Raw genomic sequence first — 15,881 nt, 5'->3', positions numbered from 1 at the left:
CTCCATCTCTCTGGGGCTGTGGGAGGCTGGGAGGCGGGCGCAGTGTGGAGTGGTCTCTCTTCCCTCCCCCAGTCCTCCCCCGGCCCACTGAGCCAGTAATGAGAGGTTAACACAGTGGCAGCGCTGCCATAATTGAGTGAATTTAGCACCTTGGACAGCGCACTAAAACTCCTTATTGCTTTCCTGACCTCCTCATCATGTTCTGTCTGTATGGTCCCCGGGTTTGAGAGGCAATATGTTCCAGCGCTGCACACACACACACACACACACATTCACACACAGACAGACACACACGCCTACACAGCTTCACCCACACGCCTACACACACATGCTGCAGGGCGTGTTCACAGCAGAGGTTAACACCGGGAACGGGAGAGCAATTTTCTGCTTGTCGCTCCGCAGCCTCACGCTGTGGGCCCAGCACATTAACTTTTAAAAAGGACCCTTCACACACAGGTGTCTGCTTAAACAGGGGGGGGGGCATAGGAAGGAGAAAAGGATGAATGTAAAGATGAAAACAGATTCATCTGATTAGGGTAGAGCGGTGTTTCTGTACAGTTAATATGGGAGCTCCTATGCATTATAATGTCATATTATCAACTGAGTGGTTCGAACCCTGAATGCTGATTGGCTGACAGCCGTGGTATATCAGACCGTATACCACGGGTATGACAAAATATTTATAATAAGGCACCTTGTGGGGTTGTGGTATATGGCTAATATACCACGGCTAGGGGCTGTATCCAGGCACTCCACATTGCATCGCGCGAAAGAACAGTCCTTAGCCGTGGTATATTGGCCATATACCACACCCACCTCATGCCTTATAGCTTAATTGACAGTTGTTGTCTTTGGTTTCACCTTTCCATTGTTTAACACCAGTTGAGCAGCAGCAGTTTCTATATACGTATTATTTTCTGCATTGTAGAATAAAAGAGATGACATCACAACTAATGAAATAACACACATGGCATCATGTAGGAACCCCCCAAAAAGTGTGAAACATAGTTAAACAAAAAGGGTTTTTCATAGTTGCGATGTCTTCTCTTTTATTCTACAATGTAGAATAAATGAGTAGGTGTGTCCAAACTTTTGAACTGGTGCTGCATGTCTGAATTCGCAGTTGTAAGTAGAAGTTCTGTAACTCAACGTGTATGTCTGAGAATAATTGTACACAAAAATATTAGGATCTAGGGTAGCCTAAAGGAAATGAGTCTATAGCAAAGCCTTAATGTGATTTTCAGGCAGTCAGAGTGGTCTGAATTTCTATCTTTTCTGGACCTGGCATGTCAGAACGCATAAGACACGTTAAAAAACAACAACGCTTCCTTTAGGAAATCATTTTTAATTCAAAAATAAATAAAAAACTTGACAACACATAATATGCTTTTAAGACAACAAGAAAAACAACTTATTTAACAAAACAAGTCGAAATGACAGAGAAATGAATGCAATTATTGTTGTTGGTGTCCCTGGGGGGCTGCGTCTTAGATTGGAGATAAGAGTGAAGTTCCCTAGGCAGCCGTAAAGCGTTTGATGAGTTGGAGAGGAGGGAGTCTAGTGCTTATGAGAAACAACAGCCAACAGGATACATGCAGCAATATTTCACACAGTTGGCATAGCTTGGCTCAGGATACTCCCCCCACCCCCCCTGGATGAAACGAGGGAATGATTCACTTGAAGAATTGTTTCTCGTTAACAAAAATGACTTTGTGTTGACGACTGTTGTCTAATTGCCATGGAAATGTGTTCTGAGAAAGAAGTGTCTTTTGCTCAAATAAAATAAAATCCCAACACCAATGAATAGTGTATGAAGAAGTGCTTAGTGACCTTTACACACAGATTGCATTGTCTTTCTCCAATAGAAAACAGATGTAGAGTGAGCGCAATACTGGTGCTATTCTCTCTCTCTCTCTCTCTCTCTCTCTCTCTCTCTCTCTCTCTCTCTTTCTCTGTCATAATCTGAACAATTGAACAGGCTTCTCTGTACAGTATTGTACCATGTGTTAGTCTTGAATTGTGTTAGGTGGTTGGCTATGGTACTCACTAAAAGGAATTGTTCAAGGTATTCCAGGAAAAGACCAAATTGCATGTTGCACTGTAAAAGAGCCAGGACAGAGGTGAAAGTTGAAGCTTTTACAGTAAATGACACAACCACAATTCTGAGGTCTTTCAATGCTTATAGCTGAACAAAAATGTATTTCTTCATCATCTCACCCTCTCTCTCTCTCGCTCTCTCTCTCTAATTCTTTCTTTCCCTCTGTCTTTCTTTCTCTTCCTCTTTCCTTTCCCACTCTCTCTGTCTGTCTCTCTCTCGCTCACTCTCTCTCCCTCCCTGTCCCACTCTCTCTCTCTCCCTCTCCCTGTCCCACTCTCTCTCTCTCTCTCCCTCTGTCTCTCTCTCTCTCTCTCCCTCTCTCCCTGTCCCACTCTCTCTGTCTGTCTCTCTCTCGCTCACTCTCTCCCTCTCCCTGTCCCTCTCTCTCTCTCTCGCTCTCTCTCTCTCCCTGTCCCACTCTCTCTCTCTCTCTCCCTGTCCCACTCTCTCTCTCTCTCCCTCTCCCTGTCCCACTCTCTCTCTCTCTCCCACTCTCTCTCTCTCTCTCTCTCCCTCTCCCTGTCCCACTCTCTCTCTCTCTCCCTCTGTCTCTCTCTCTCCCTGTCCCACTCTCTCTGTCTGTCTCTCTCTCTCTCACTCTCTCTCTCTCCCTGTCCCTCTCTCTCTCTCTGTCTACAGGAGGTGATTCTGAAGAGGGCAGCAGACCTTGTGGAGGCTTTGTATGGGATGCCCCACAACAACCAGGTGAGGTTCAGACAGACAAACACCACCTCACTCTCAGGTCTGCTCTCCCTCTGTCCCCTCCACATCCTGCCACATCGCCTGCATCCGCGTTGACGCCAGTTATTCACCATTATTAATTCATCTCCGGTGGTTAATAACATGCCTGATCAAATATTCATCAAATACTTACAAGACATGTCCACATTAATTATTCCCACTATTACTAATATATTGCCACTTTGTGAAAATTGTGATTACACATTAAACATACAGGAAGTCATTTGTAAGCTACTTAGAGTCATCCTGTCTAGACGAGGGGAGGGCAGTAACGATAATATATGGGGGAAATGACGTGTTGACTAATGCTCGCAGGTACGGCACCGTTACAGTGGTACTAATGTGAGCACTGCTTGAATTGGTGTTGTTCATGTTAGCAGTCCTTTAACTGTCACCAATGTTGTTCATGTTAGCAGTCCTTTAACTGTCACCAATGTTGTTCATGTTAGCAGTCCTTTAACTGTCACCAATGTTGTTCATGTTAGCAGTCCTTTAACTGTCACCAATGTTGTTCATGTTAGCAGTCCTTTAACTGTCACCAATGTTGTTCATGTTAGCAGTCCTTTAACTGTCACCAATATTGTTCATGTTAGCAGTCCTTTAACTGTCACCAATGTTGTTCATGTTAGCAGTCCTTTAACTGTCACCAATGTTGTTCATGTTAGCAGTCCTTTAACTGTCACCAATGTTGTTCATGTTAGCAGTCCTTTAACTGTCACCAATGTTGTTCATGTTAGCAGTCCTTTAACTGTCACCAATGTTGTTCATGTTAGCAGTCCTTTAACTGTCACCAATGTTGTTCATGTTAACAGTCCTTTAACTGTCACCAATGTTGTTCATGTTAGCAGTCCTTTAACTGTCACCAATGTTGTTCATGTTAGCAGTCCTTTAACTGTCACCAATGTTGTTCATGTTAGCAGTCCTTTAACTGTCACCAATGTTGTTCATGTTAGCAGTCCTTTAACTGTCACCAATGTTGTTCATGTGAATGCTACTTTAACTGTCACCAATGTTGTTCATGTTAGCAGTCCTTTAACTGTCACCAATGTTGTTCATGTTAGCAGTCCTTTAACTGTCACCAATGTTGTTCATGTTAGCAGTCCTTTAACTGTCACCAATGTTGTTCATGTTAGCAGTCCTTTAACTGTCACCAATGTTGTTCATGTGAATACTACTTTAACGGTCACCAATGTTGTTCATGTTAGCAGTCCTTTAACTGTCACCAATGTTGTTCATGTTAGCAGTCCTTTAACTGTCACCAATGTTGTTCATGTTAGCAGTCCTTTAACTGTCACCAATGTTGTTCATGTGAATGCTACTTTAACTGTCACCAATGTTGTTCATGTGAATGCTACTTTAACTGTCACCAATGTTGTTCATGTTAGCAGTCCTTTAACTGTCACCAATGTTGTTCATGTTAGCAGTCCTTTAACTGTCACCAATGTTGTTCATGTTAGCAGTCCTTTAACTGTCACCAATGTTGTTCATGTGAATGCTACTTTAACTGTCACCAATGTTGTTCATGTGAATGCTACTTTAACTGTCACCAATGTTGTTCATGTGAATGCTACTTTAACTGTCACCAATGTTGTTCATGTGAATTCTACTTTAACTGTCACCAATGTTGTTCATGTGAATGCTACTTTAACTGTCACCAATGTTGTTCATGTGAATGCTACTTTAACTGTCACCAATGTTGTTCATGTGAATGCTACTTTAACTGTCACCAATGTTGTTCATGTGAATGCTACTTTAACTGATAGCAATGTTGTTCATGTGAATTTTACTTTAACTGATAGCAGTTGTTCATGTGAATGCTACTTTAACTGATACCAATGTTGTTCATGTGAATGCTACTTTAACTGATACCAATGTTGTTCACATTAATTCTACTTTAACTGATACCAATGTTGTTCATGTGAATGCTACTTTAACTGATACCAATGTTGTTCACATTAATTCTACTTTAACTGATACCAATGTTGTTCATGTGAATGCTACTTTAACTGATACCAATGTTGTTCACATTAATTCTACTTTAACTGATACCAATGTTGTTCACATTAATTCTACTTTAACTGATACCAATGTTGTTCATGTGAATGCTACTTTAACCGATACCAATGTTGTTCACATTAATTCTACTTTAACTGATACCAATGTTGTTCATGTGAATGCTACTTTAACTGATAGCAATGTTGTTCACATGAAAGCTACGGTTTTATTTGTCAGCGCTCCTCTACCAGTGTATGTGAACGCTCGTCTAACTGTGTTCTCCTGTGGCAGGAGATTATTCTGAAGCGGGCGGCGGACATAGCAGAGGCTCTCTACAATGTTCCCAGGAACCACAACCAACTGAGCGGCCTGGGCAATAGCTCTGTCCACGCAGGCATGATGGGGGTCAACTCCTTCCCTGGCCAGCTGGCCGTCAATGTGTCCGAGTCCTCCCAGGGAGCCAATCAGGGTGAGGGGGCGGGTCGATACGGGTGTGGCGCTATCGTCATAGAAACCGGTAACTGAAAAGCAATGTAGTCACTGTGAAGTTATCTGTGAAGTTACATTTTTACGTCTTTCTTTGGTTGAACAAGGTGACTGATCTGTCTTTGTTCTGTCTCTGTCGGTCTGTCTGTGTAGGTTTCAGTCGAAACACGAGCAGCGTGTCTCCACATGGCTATGTGCCCAGCTCCACCCCCCAGCAGACTAACTACAGCTCTGTGACCACCAGCATGAACGGCTACGGCAACACTGTCATGTCCAACCTGGGAGGATCCCCCAGCTTCCTCAACGGCAGCGCTGCCAACTCGCCCTACGCCAGTGAGTCCCACTCTAGATCTTCTACTCACCCACACCCAGCTCACAGCCACCTTCACCCACCTCCATCCATCTGGTCAGCCGACCCACCCACACCCAGCTCTCACACTCACCCACCCACACTCAGCTCACCCACATTATCACCCACAATTCACTGCAGAGCTCCCCCTATTGACCTGACTGCTGCTGTAAATGCATGACACCCCCATTCCTCCCTGTGACTCTAATTTAATCCATGTGGTGTGTGTGTCTGTCTGAAGAGCTGTACAGAATGGGTTCTGGTCTGTAGTCCAGTGGTCTGTCTGAAGAGCTGTACAGTATGGGTTCTGGTCTGTAGTCCAGTGGTCTGTCTGAATAGCTGTACAGTATGGGTTCTGGTTTGTAGTCCAGTGGTCTGTCTGAAGAGCTGTACAGTATGGGTTCTGGTCTGTAGTCCAGTGGTCTGTCTGAAGAGCTGTACAGTATGGGTTCTGGTCTGTAGTCCAGTGGTCTGTCTGAAGAGCTGTACAGTATGGGTTCTGGTCTGTAGTCCAGTGGTCTGCCTAAGGGGCTGCACATTACTATACAGAGTTCTAGTCTTTGAGGAGTGCTGAGTGATGAGAGGAGTGGGAGTTTTCTCTCCCCATTTGTTTGTTTATGAGACAGCGGTGCGTGTGACAGTGAAGCCTTCAGATCTATGGCTATTTCCCTATGGGGCTTTCTGCCTGGCAGTCTCCCAGCAATGGAGCCTGTCTTGAACAACTCTTTAAAACCAGTCCTATCCTCTAATCCTCTTTCATCTGACAGCCATACCTCCACACTGTTGTTGTTCTTCTGCTAATTCTTAATTGACTACCCTTTTCCAATTAGGAAAACACAGAGGGAGAGGGTTAGAGAGAGAGGCAGAAAGAGAAATGGGTGATTGTGTTTTTTGGGGGGGGTCTAATAATAGTGGGAGGAGGGAGGGTGGGTGCCAGTTGCAAAGGCTTGTGTTTGAGGACAGTTTGGCATGGATCTAAGAACCGACACCCACAGATTTCTTTCAGGGAGAGGAATCAACACTGCGATATCGACTAGCTATATGAGACTAAGAGCACTCAATAGTTAGGAGGTGAAACCATGCTGGAATGTTCTGGCTTGTGGAGGACTGCCGGCCTCTCTCCTTAGCAATGTGTGTCCTTCCATCGGATTGCCCTGAAATTAGATTGAGAGCCACTGTGGTATTGCCTGTTTGCAACGCCTGACTGGCCGTATCACAGCTCCTTTCTAGGCCGGCCACAGAATTAAAGACTGTTAATTAAATCAATAAACTAATTGGAGGGGTAACAATTCAATTTCACCACTTTGGTCCCCAGGATGTTAACAAGTATTTTAAAAGGTTGGCTGACTCCATTAGACACTTCCAATCAATCCACAAGCCTGGGCTCTGTGCTTCCAATTTTCATTAATTGATTAGTTAGGACTTGATAAATGGATTGTGCCATTGTTACAAGGTTCTGCTTGGATGGAGCTATAAACCTATTTAAATGGTGCAATAACAACAATCACTTCCAATGAAGTGTAACCAGTAGGAAAACCATTAAAGAGCAATGAATGTTGAATTCAAATGGTTGTCTAAGTGTGCTAACATTGAATTGTTAACTGCCTAGGAGACCACTGCTAGGTGGATTGGGAAAATACTTGATCGATAGCTATTAATTTGTTAGAATGAACTTGAATATAAATTCCTCTCATTTGAGACTCCCTCGCATACTTATGGAGTTGTATTTTCTCTTGTGTACTCGATAAGTTCTAAATCCACACATGGTGAAATTAACCTCTTGCTATGCCCCTTCTCTCTCTGTCTTTGTCTGTCTGTCTCTCTCTTTCTCTCTCCATCTCCCTTTCCTCTCTCCTCCCCCTCCCCCATCACTCTCTCCCTCTCTCCCTCCCTCCCCCCATCCCTTCAGTCGTTCCCTCCAGCCCCAACATGGCGTCCTCCACCAGCCTGCCCTCTAACTGTAGCAGCTCTTCTGGGATCTTTTCCTTCTCCCCTGCCAACATGGTGTCGGCCGTCAAGCAGAAGAGCGCCTTCGCTCCCGTGGTGCGACCCCAGACCTCACCCCCGCCCACCTGCACCAGCACCAATGGCAACGGTCTCCAAGGTGAGCCCCTCACCCAGTCGGAGACATTGTGTTCTTTCCGGGCCAGTCCGTGACGCTCTCTAACCAACCTCTCCGTCCCCAATATCCCCTGTCATTCCTCCTCCTCCCATCCTCTAACACATTGTTTTCTCTTTCTCTCCTCCCCTCTCCTCTCCTCCCCTCTCCTCTCCTTCCCTCTCCTCTCCTCCCCTCTCCTCTCCTCCCCTCTCCTCTCCTTCCCTATCTTCCCCTCTTTCTTTGCGCTCCCTCCCTCAGATCAGTCTTTTGTGGACTCTAGCAAGTACTCCACAGCCAGCTCGCTGCAGGGCCTGGCCTTCTCCTGAAGTATGTTACTCTCTCTTGCATGCACCCATCCACCCCTCTACTCCTCTATCTCATTAACCATCCATCTATCCATCCACTCCTCCATCCATCCATCCATCCATCTACCCATCCATTCACCCATTACATGAACATTAACCATCCTCATACTGCAGCTGTATGTGTTGAGGAGAGAGAGGATGAGAGAGGATGTCTCTCATTTTGCTCTGTGCTTTTGTTTATCCAAGGGCATTTGGCAGAGTCGGCGTATTACTCACTAGTTTGTCCTTTTTTATTTGGCTTGAATGTTTTTGTGGTTGTCCCTAGCTTCCTGTGTGTGAATGGGGAGAAAGGGTAAGGATGTTTGGGGAGAGGGCAGGGCAGGATGTAGCTGTGTGGGTGTGGGAATACAGAGCCGACAGGACACACTGCTGTCTTCAACAGACCTCATACATAGATACAGGAAGTATCTTCCCGAGCGCAACATCGGTTGCGGAGACCCATAGGGTCCTGCAGGGCTGCAAGCATCGAGCGACAACCTTACTGTAACACAATGCAAAGAGATATCTCACCATTTACATGAACCTTTTGTTTATTAAATAAACCATCCAAGCCATGAGTGGATAATCAGTACAGGAGGATTGTGTTGGAGAAGATCTGTTTAACCATAGCGTACATAGTGTTATGCTATGATAAGAGATCCACCAGCCTACCAGGAGCTGAGACACCAGGAATAGAACCTCATTGCTACAACAGCCTGTAGTGTAGTGTAGTGTAGTGTAGTGTACTGTAGTGTAGTGGAGTGTAGTGTAGTGTAGTGTAGTGGAGTGTAGTGGAGTGGAGTGGAGTGTACTTACCAGGAGCTGAGACACCAGGAGTAGAACCTCATTTCTTCAACAACCTGTAGTGTAGTGTAGTGTACTTACCAGGAGCTGAGACACCAGGAGTAGAACCTCATTTCTTCAACAACCTGTAGTGTAGTGTAGTGTACTTACCAGGAGCTGAGACACCAGGAGTACAACCTCATTGCTACAACAGCCTGTAGTGTAGTGTAGTGTAGTGTAGTGGAGTGGAGTGGAGTGGAGTGGAGTGTACTTACCAGGAGCTGGGACACCAGGAGTAGAACCTAATTTATTCAACAACCTGTAGTGTAGTGTAGTGTACTTACCAGGAGCTGGGACACCAGGAGTACAACCTCATTTATTCAACAACCTGTAGTGTAGTGTAGTGTACTTACCAGGAGCTGGGACACCAGGAGTAGAACCTCATTTATTCAACAACCTGTAGTGTAGTGTAGTGTACTTACCAGGAGCTGGGACACCAGGAGTAGAACCTCATTGCTACAACAGCCTGTAGTGTAGTGTAGTGCAGTGTAGTGTAGTGTAGTGTAGTGGAGTGGAGTGGAGTGTATTTACCAGGAGCTGGGACACCAGGAGTAGAACCTCATTTATTCAACAACCTGTAGTGTAGTGTAGTGTACTTACCAGGAGCTGGGACACCAGGAGTACAACCTCATTTATTCAACAACCTGTAGTGTAGTCTAGTGTACTTACCAGGAGCTGGGACACCAGGAGTAGAACCTCATTTATTCAACAACCTGTAGTGTAGTGTAGTGTACTTACCAGGAGCTGGGACACCAGGAGTAGAACCTCATTTATTCAACAACACGTAGTGGAGTGTACTTACCAGGAGCTGGGACACCAGGAGTGCACTCATTTCTTCAACAGCCTGTAGTGTAGTGTAGTGTAGTGTAGTGTAGTGTAGTGTAGTGTAGTGTAGTGTACTTACCAGGAGCTGGGACACCAGGAGTACAACCTAATTTCTTCAACATCCTGTAGTGTAGTGTAGTGTAGTGTAGTGTAGTGTAGTGTAGTGTAGTGTAGTGTAGTGTAGTGTACTTATACAGAGTCTTTCTTGCTCTCTTTCTGCTGTTTGTCAGACAGGCTCTTCTCTCTGATCAAACCCTCCCACTATGCTGGGAAATGATCAACAATGACAGCTGTTGGGCTCTGTTGACAATCGATACTGTCGCTATTTCCATTGACATACACACACCGACAGCGTGCGTGTGTGTGTGCTTGCATGCCTGTGTGTGTGTTACACTATGGCAGATCAAAGCAGAGTTGAGGCACTGTCATATACGATGTTCTGTCAGCGAGAAGCGGTATCTAAATCCAAGCTCCTTCTCTCCCAGTTCTGTGTCAGTTGTGTGTCACAATATGACACAACTGACACGGAAGTGCCAGAAAATACCACATGCTGCCATGGTTTCTCTGCAGTCAAGCGCATTATCAGCAGGATTTGCTGAGAAGTATTATGCTTTCCATGTAAATCAGATTGTTCTAAGATTAGTAAACCAACTCTGCACTCTTAGAAAAAAAGCGTTACAAATGGGTTCTTTGGCGATCCCCATAGGAGAACCCGTTTTGGTTCCTGGTAGAACCCTTTTGTGTTCCATGTAGAATCCTCCGTAAAAGGGGATCTAGATCTAACTGCAACCAAAAATGGCTATCTTTTGCACTTCTTTTTCCTAGAGTGCACTTATTCATAGGGTTCTCCTATGGGGACAGCTAAAGAAACCCTTAAGGTTTGATTCAAATATCATTTTGTTAACCTGACATACGAATGTCAAATGATTTTGTTTTGTATGTTACACTCGTGATTTTGGTTAAGGACTTACTGTGTTTAATTGAATGAGCTTACACAGGGTGTGTGTGTGTGTGTGTGTGTGTGTGTGTGTGTGTGTGTGTGTGTGTGTGTGTGTGTGTGTGTGTGTGTGTGTGTGTGTGTGTGTGTGTGTGTGCGCGTGACTGTTTCTGCCTCTCTTGATTCCATCAGCAGTAGTTTGAGAGCACAACGCCTGCAGAAAAACACCCAGCGTCCTCTTTTGTGTTTGTCAGCAGTTGTAGAACTAACGTCAAGTTAAATTTGCAGCAATAAGCATTTCTCCCCCACTTTAAGGAACATAGCTTAGAGGACCTCCTCCGTCCTGTCCCACTACACTGGATACGTTAGGCCATGTTATACTCCACTCATGGCATAACACCATCTTATCATTCCCTTACCATGCACTCAAATACAATCCCTATCCCTGGGAATGATTGAAGATGATGGAGTTTCTTGTTTATTCTAGTCTAAAATGTATTACATATATATATATATATATATATATATATATATATATATATATACATATATATATATACATATACAGTAGATACATACAAGATGTTGAATGACTTTCAACCCCTCCCAGCCATGTGTAGTATAGCGTTGTGTAGTATTGTGCCTGGTATGTCGTCACTGCACTGCGTTCTGTAGTCACACTTGGTCTGATTTGGAGCTCTCATTAAGCATAGCTCTGTTCCTCACATGTTGACACGGATCCCCATGCAGCCGTTTGAAGCTGCCGGGGATGATGCAATACGTCACAAACACAATGAGCCTCAGCGCATGCAAACAATTAAGAGGCAGTTTTTCTGACAGCACTAATCAAGCGTTTCAAGTGTCCCATTTGTGCCAATTTCCAATTTGGCGGGGCTGTGAAAAGATAGAAATGATTTATCCCTTGTTTGAAACCGTATTTGAGTCATAGTTTCATAGGCCATAGTTTGTTATGCAGATGTGTGAACAGATTGCTTTATTTAAGAGGAATCATTATGTGAGGAAAACATTGGGCAATTGTTTATGCATTAACCGACTCTACCCCCCCCCCCCCCCCTCCCTCCTCCACCCAACAGTGATTCCTGGAATGATCGTTCCTCCCATGTAAGCGGTGCGTGTGTGTGAGGTGAGGAGAAGGACACCACACACCCAGACATGGATCTCAGCATGTACATAAGGCTCCGGTTTAGGACTGGATCGTCAGTCCTGCATTGAAGGAATGGAACCCGTAACTCAGGCCCTTTTTAAAAGGAATCACATTTGAACAAAAAAAAAGAAGACGAAGAAGAAAAAAAACAGAGAATTTGCAACAACCTCTTTTGAATTTGTACACCTTGTTGACACTTTTTAAGAGGGAAGGCAAGGCCACAGATTACCCAGAAAGCCCACCTAAAAAAAAAACATTATTTATTTTGGAGAGGATTGACTCTTTCTTTTATTTAGTGCATCGTTTGTGTTTTACCTTTGTGCGAAAAATACATATTTCCCATATTTCAAAATGTAATACACACTATTAGAGGGATTTTTTTTATTTATGAATCTAAAAAAAAAGATAAATGAAGAAAATGTTTGTGAAGGATAAAACAACGTGTTGAAAGTGAGCGGCAGAGAACCTCCAGTTGAATAGTGAAGACTGAATTAGATTTATACAATAACAGTATGCTGGAGACTATGCCACATGCCCTAACTAACCCTAAGGCACAGAAAGACACATACATGATAGGTAGCACAAGCTAACTATGCACCATTGCAGAAACTCTCTGCTTTCGAGTTTGTTTGGACCACCGCAAACAGCCCATACACATTTCTCTCCCTCTCATGCCAAGCAGAGACTGCCATCGCCGCGACTAGCGCTTTCACTCATCTCCACAGAAAGCAAGTGATTTATCCATGATGACACATAACCAGCCATTCACCCCATGTTGGCTGTGAGTGCACCGATCGTGTCCAAGCACCTAGGTGGTTGTCAGAGATAGAGAGCAGAGCCTGAACCTGCCCTGGATGCCAACAGTGTCTCTACTGTATGGACTCTGGACCGCTAACTTGCTGTGGAGCCGCTCAGCCAAGTCCCATAACTGTACATCAGAACCCCTTTTGTTAAAGTGTGCTCTCTCTCTCTCTCTCTCTCTCTCTCTCTCTCTCTGCCATCCACCACAAAATCTCAATGAAGGAAACCATACATTTTTAAAGGGTGTTGCCATTTCACTTTTGCTATATCGTGTGAATTAAAATGTTGTATTATTATAGTTGTTCTGTTTGTTATGCTCTCACCATGAAACTGTGATCATGGGCCGGCCATTAAAAATGTGCTTCTTATTCCACCATGTTACCGTACAACAGTTTAGGATCTGAGAAACGGAATACTGGGAGACACTTTATAGACAGACTAATGAGTCAACAGTGAGGTGTGTAGTGGTGTCCCAGCTGCCATGGTGATCAATGGAATAGCCAGCACTGTAAAAGTTACCGACTCCTCAGATGCCTAGCAAATATCTGAATCCAACCTTTTCAAAAAAAATTTTTTTTTGCTTTCTTGTGTGATGTGTGTTTTTTGTATATAGTAATACATTTTTTTAGTCTTTGTGATTTTTTATTTTTTTTGCCAAAGTCATTGTTTAAGATATATTTATACATTTAAAGAAGTCTTAAGGCAGCTTTACAATATAGTGTCACGGATGTCATGTTTACTACATACTCAAAATGATCTCATCAACTTTAGCTCGGAGATTTTTGGATAGTAAAAAGGGATATACAGTATGTAAAATATCCATATAAATAATGTATGTATCTCCTGAATTTGTACATTGCTTCTTCATCATCCTTCATGTGTATGTTTGCATTTTGTGACAGTACCGATCTGTTTTTATTTGGTTGTCTACCATGTTCCATGTTTAAATGTCATTTTGATACATTTCATTGGTATGTTTTTTTGTTTTTTGTTTTAAGCCATACTTTCATTTCTAATTCCATCCACCCTAAAGCCATTGTCTATTTTTGTATAATTTGTTAGTTAATGAAAATGTTGCTGTTTTCGTTTTGTCTTGATATTGGATTTGTTTTATCACATGGTAAAAGTAGCATATTATTCTTATAGTATTTAGTTATATAGGTTTTGAGAGTATATAAGTATATCATATAAATATCTTTTTTTGCTTAGATTTTTTGGCTTTCAGAAGAACTGATACTGTTTAAAAACAAACAATATGCATGGGTTTTCTCCTCCTAGCGATGCATTTGTGTGCTATAAGCAGGAAGACCATTTTTGGCAAAAAATAGGAAAATACTCCCCCCCCCCAAAAAAATTCGCTTCCATCTTATTTTCCCTTTCCCCTCTGTTGTCTCACCAAAATCTGAACCAGCAGTTTAGATGCCTTAACAATGCAAAGCCACAGCCGTCAGTGTAGAGTAGAGACCCCACCAGTGCTCTGCTAACATACTTCAAAATGGGTGCAACAAGCAAAATATAGAGAGGGGGTAGCACAAGTGGAGTTGTTCCTTATCCTGGAGCCCTGAGGAATGTTTACCTGTTTTCCCTGTCACAGTGAGCGCTCGGCACGGCAAGGCAGAGAGAGTGGCAGGTAGTAAGAGAAGAGGAGAGCTGTAGGATAGAGAGGAAGAGGAGGGAGGGAGGGAGGCAAGGTGGTGGATGGGGCTGGCTGGCTGATGGGGGGAGGACACTGTGATGAGATGACTGAGAAGAGAAGGGAGGATAAATATTTAATGTGTTGAGCAGCTGGAGGGGTAAGGAGTGGTGGAGGAGAGAAGGAGAGGAGTGAGGTGCACTGCAATACTCATTTGAAACCAAGCCTCCCCTTCATATTCCTCTCTCATATACACAGCTAGGGGTGGGTTGATGGTGAAGCCATATTCTATCTACTGTTTGATTCTGTTTGAGAAAGGTTATGGTACAACAACAGATCTGATGATGAACAGTTTTAAATGACAGCACAATAATCTGTACACACAAGTCATTTTACACCCTTGCTTCGACAATTGCTACTGCCCTCTTCTGACTCTCCCCCTTTTCTCTTCCCCTCCCTTTATATACAAATTGAGCCACCTGTTTATCTCTGACATGGGTCATATGACCACTCTTTGTAGTCTTTTGTGTGTGTGTGCGTGCGTGTGTGCGTGCGTGCGTGTGCGCGTGTGTGTTCGCGCTAACAGTCCTCTGAAAGAGAACGTGGCTTTTTAATTTAATTGCTGACGGATATTTTTTTAAGTGACTTTGTAGGAGGGGGAGAATTTAAACTGAGGATTCTGAGGATGAGGAAGTCTCTTGTAAAATGCACTTGTGTAATGATGAGTTCAGCTTGTATGCATATTGTGACTCAGTTCTCCTGTCTTTCGGGTACAGGGACAGATACGTTTGAGGTTTACTGTGTCACCGCCCAGCCAAGAGTATAGAGCCATCCCTGTCAGGGAGGTGGGCCACCTGGTCATGAAATGAATGAAATTGTTCTCTGAATCCTATTGTCACCCTTTTGAACCCATCTCTCCATGTCTCTTACCAAGCCTTGTCTTTGACTGGACACACAGAGCAGTTATATATTGATGAACAAGGAAAAGAGAAAATGAAACTACTGTAAAGATGATCTCCTTCTTTTTTTTTTTTTGGGATGAACTTTGAACTGTAAAATAACTTTTCAACTTTCACAATATTTAATTAAAGTTCCCTCTTGTCTGTGAAACTGTTGATGTTCTTGTTGTCTTTGTGAAGCTGTTTTGTCTTGGTAACATTTTGTTGCATTTCCCAGTGATGTGATATACTGGGGCACCAACACACTCTACAAACTCAAAAAACGCACACACTATACAAGCTCGTTCCTGGACCCGCGATTTGAGTGTCCGCGATTTCATTACACACCACAGCGCCATTATAAGCTCAGCCATGCCAAGCCAAAATCATATAGCATTGCACAGGACTTATCCCATGTTCAAGTCGTACTGGATGGGTTTGAATGCAGGGCAATGCCCGGGTATGACATCATCAAAGCAGTGAACCTGAACGGCCCAATCAAATCAGAGTGGAGGCCTGCCCATCTCTCATCTAGATCACAAATGAAAGGGTTCCTCCCCTCTGGATCAGAATCCTGCTTTAATTAGTTAATTAATTAATGTATTACAGCCTAATGGAATGGTGA

General features: G+C 43.6%; 1 protein-coding gene across 15 annotated transcripts in view; it reads left to right on the top strand.

Moving 5' to 3' along the window:
* LOC109891850 (transcription factor COE1-A) overlaps positions 1-15,433 on the top strand; it is a 105,375-nt gene extending 89,942 nt beyond the window's left edge. For 3 of the 15 annotated variants that reach the window (XM_031826949.1, XM_031826946.1, XM_031826947.1), the window contains exons 12-17: positions 2,738-2,803; positions 5,126-5,351; positions 5,474-5,653; positions 7,579-7,773; positions 8,029-8,097; positions 11,814-15,433. In XM_031826949.1, coding sequence (XP_031682809.1) covers positions 2,738-2,803; positions 5,126-5,351; positions 5,474-5,653; positions 7,579-7,773; positions 8,029-8,096 — 735 coding nt within the window. In that variant the 3' untranslated portion in view covers position 8,097; positions 11,814-15,433. The remainder of the gene's footprint in view (positions 1-2,737; positions 2,804-5,125; positions 5,352-5,473; positions 5,654-7,578; positions 7,774-8,028; positions 8,098-11,813) is intronic. The other 12 variants (XM_031826953.1, XM_031826959.1, XM_031826951.1 and 9 more) reach the window with 5 other exon arrangements.
* Positions 15,434-15,881: the final 448 nt, after the last annotated feature.

This window comes from Oncorhynchus kisutch, linkage group LG6 (assembly GCF_002021735.2).
Source record: "Oncorhynchus kisutch isolate 150728-3 linkage group LG6, Okis_V2, whole genome shotgun sequence".
Lineage (NCBI taxonomy): Eukaryota > Metazoa > Chordata > Actinopteri > Salmoniformes > Salmonidae > Oncorhynchus > Oncorhynchus kisutch.
This window is presented reverse-complemented; position numbering and strand designations above follow the sequence as displayed.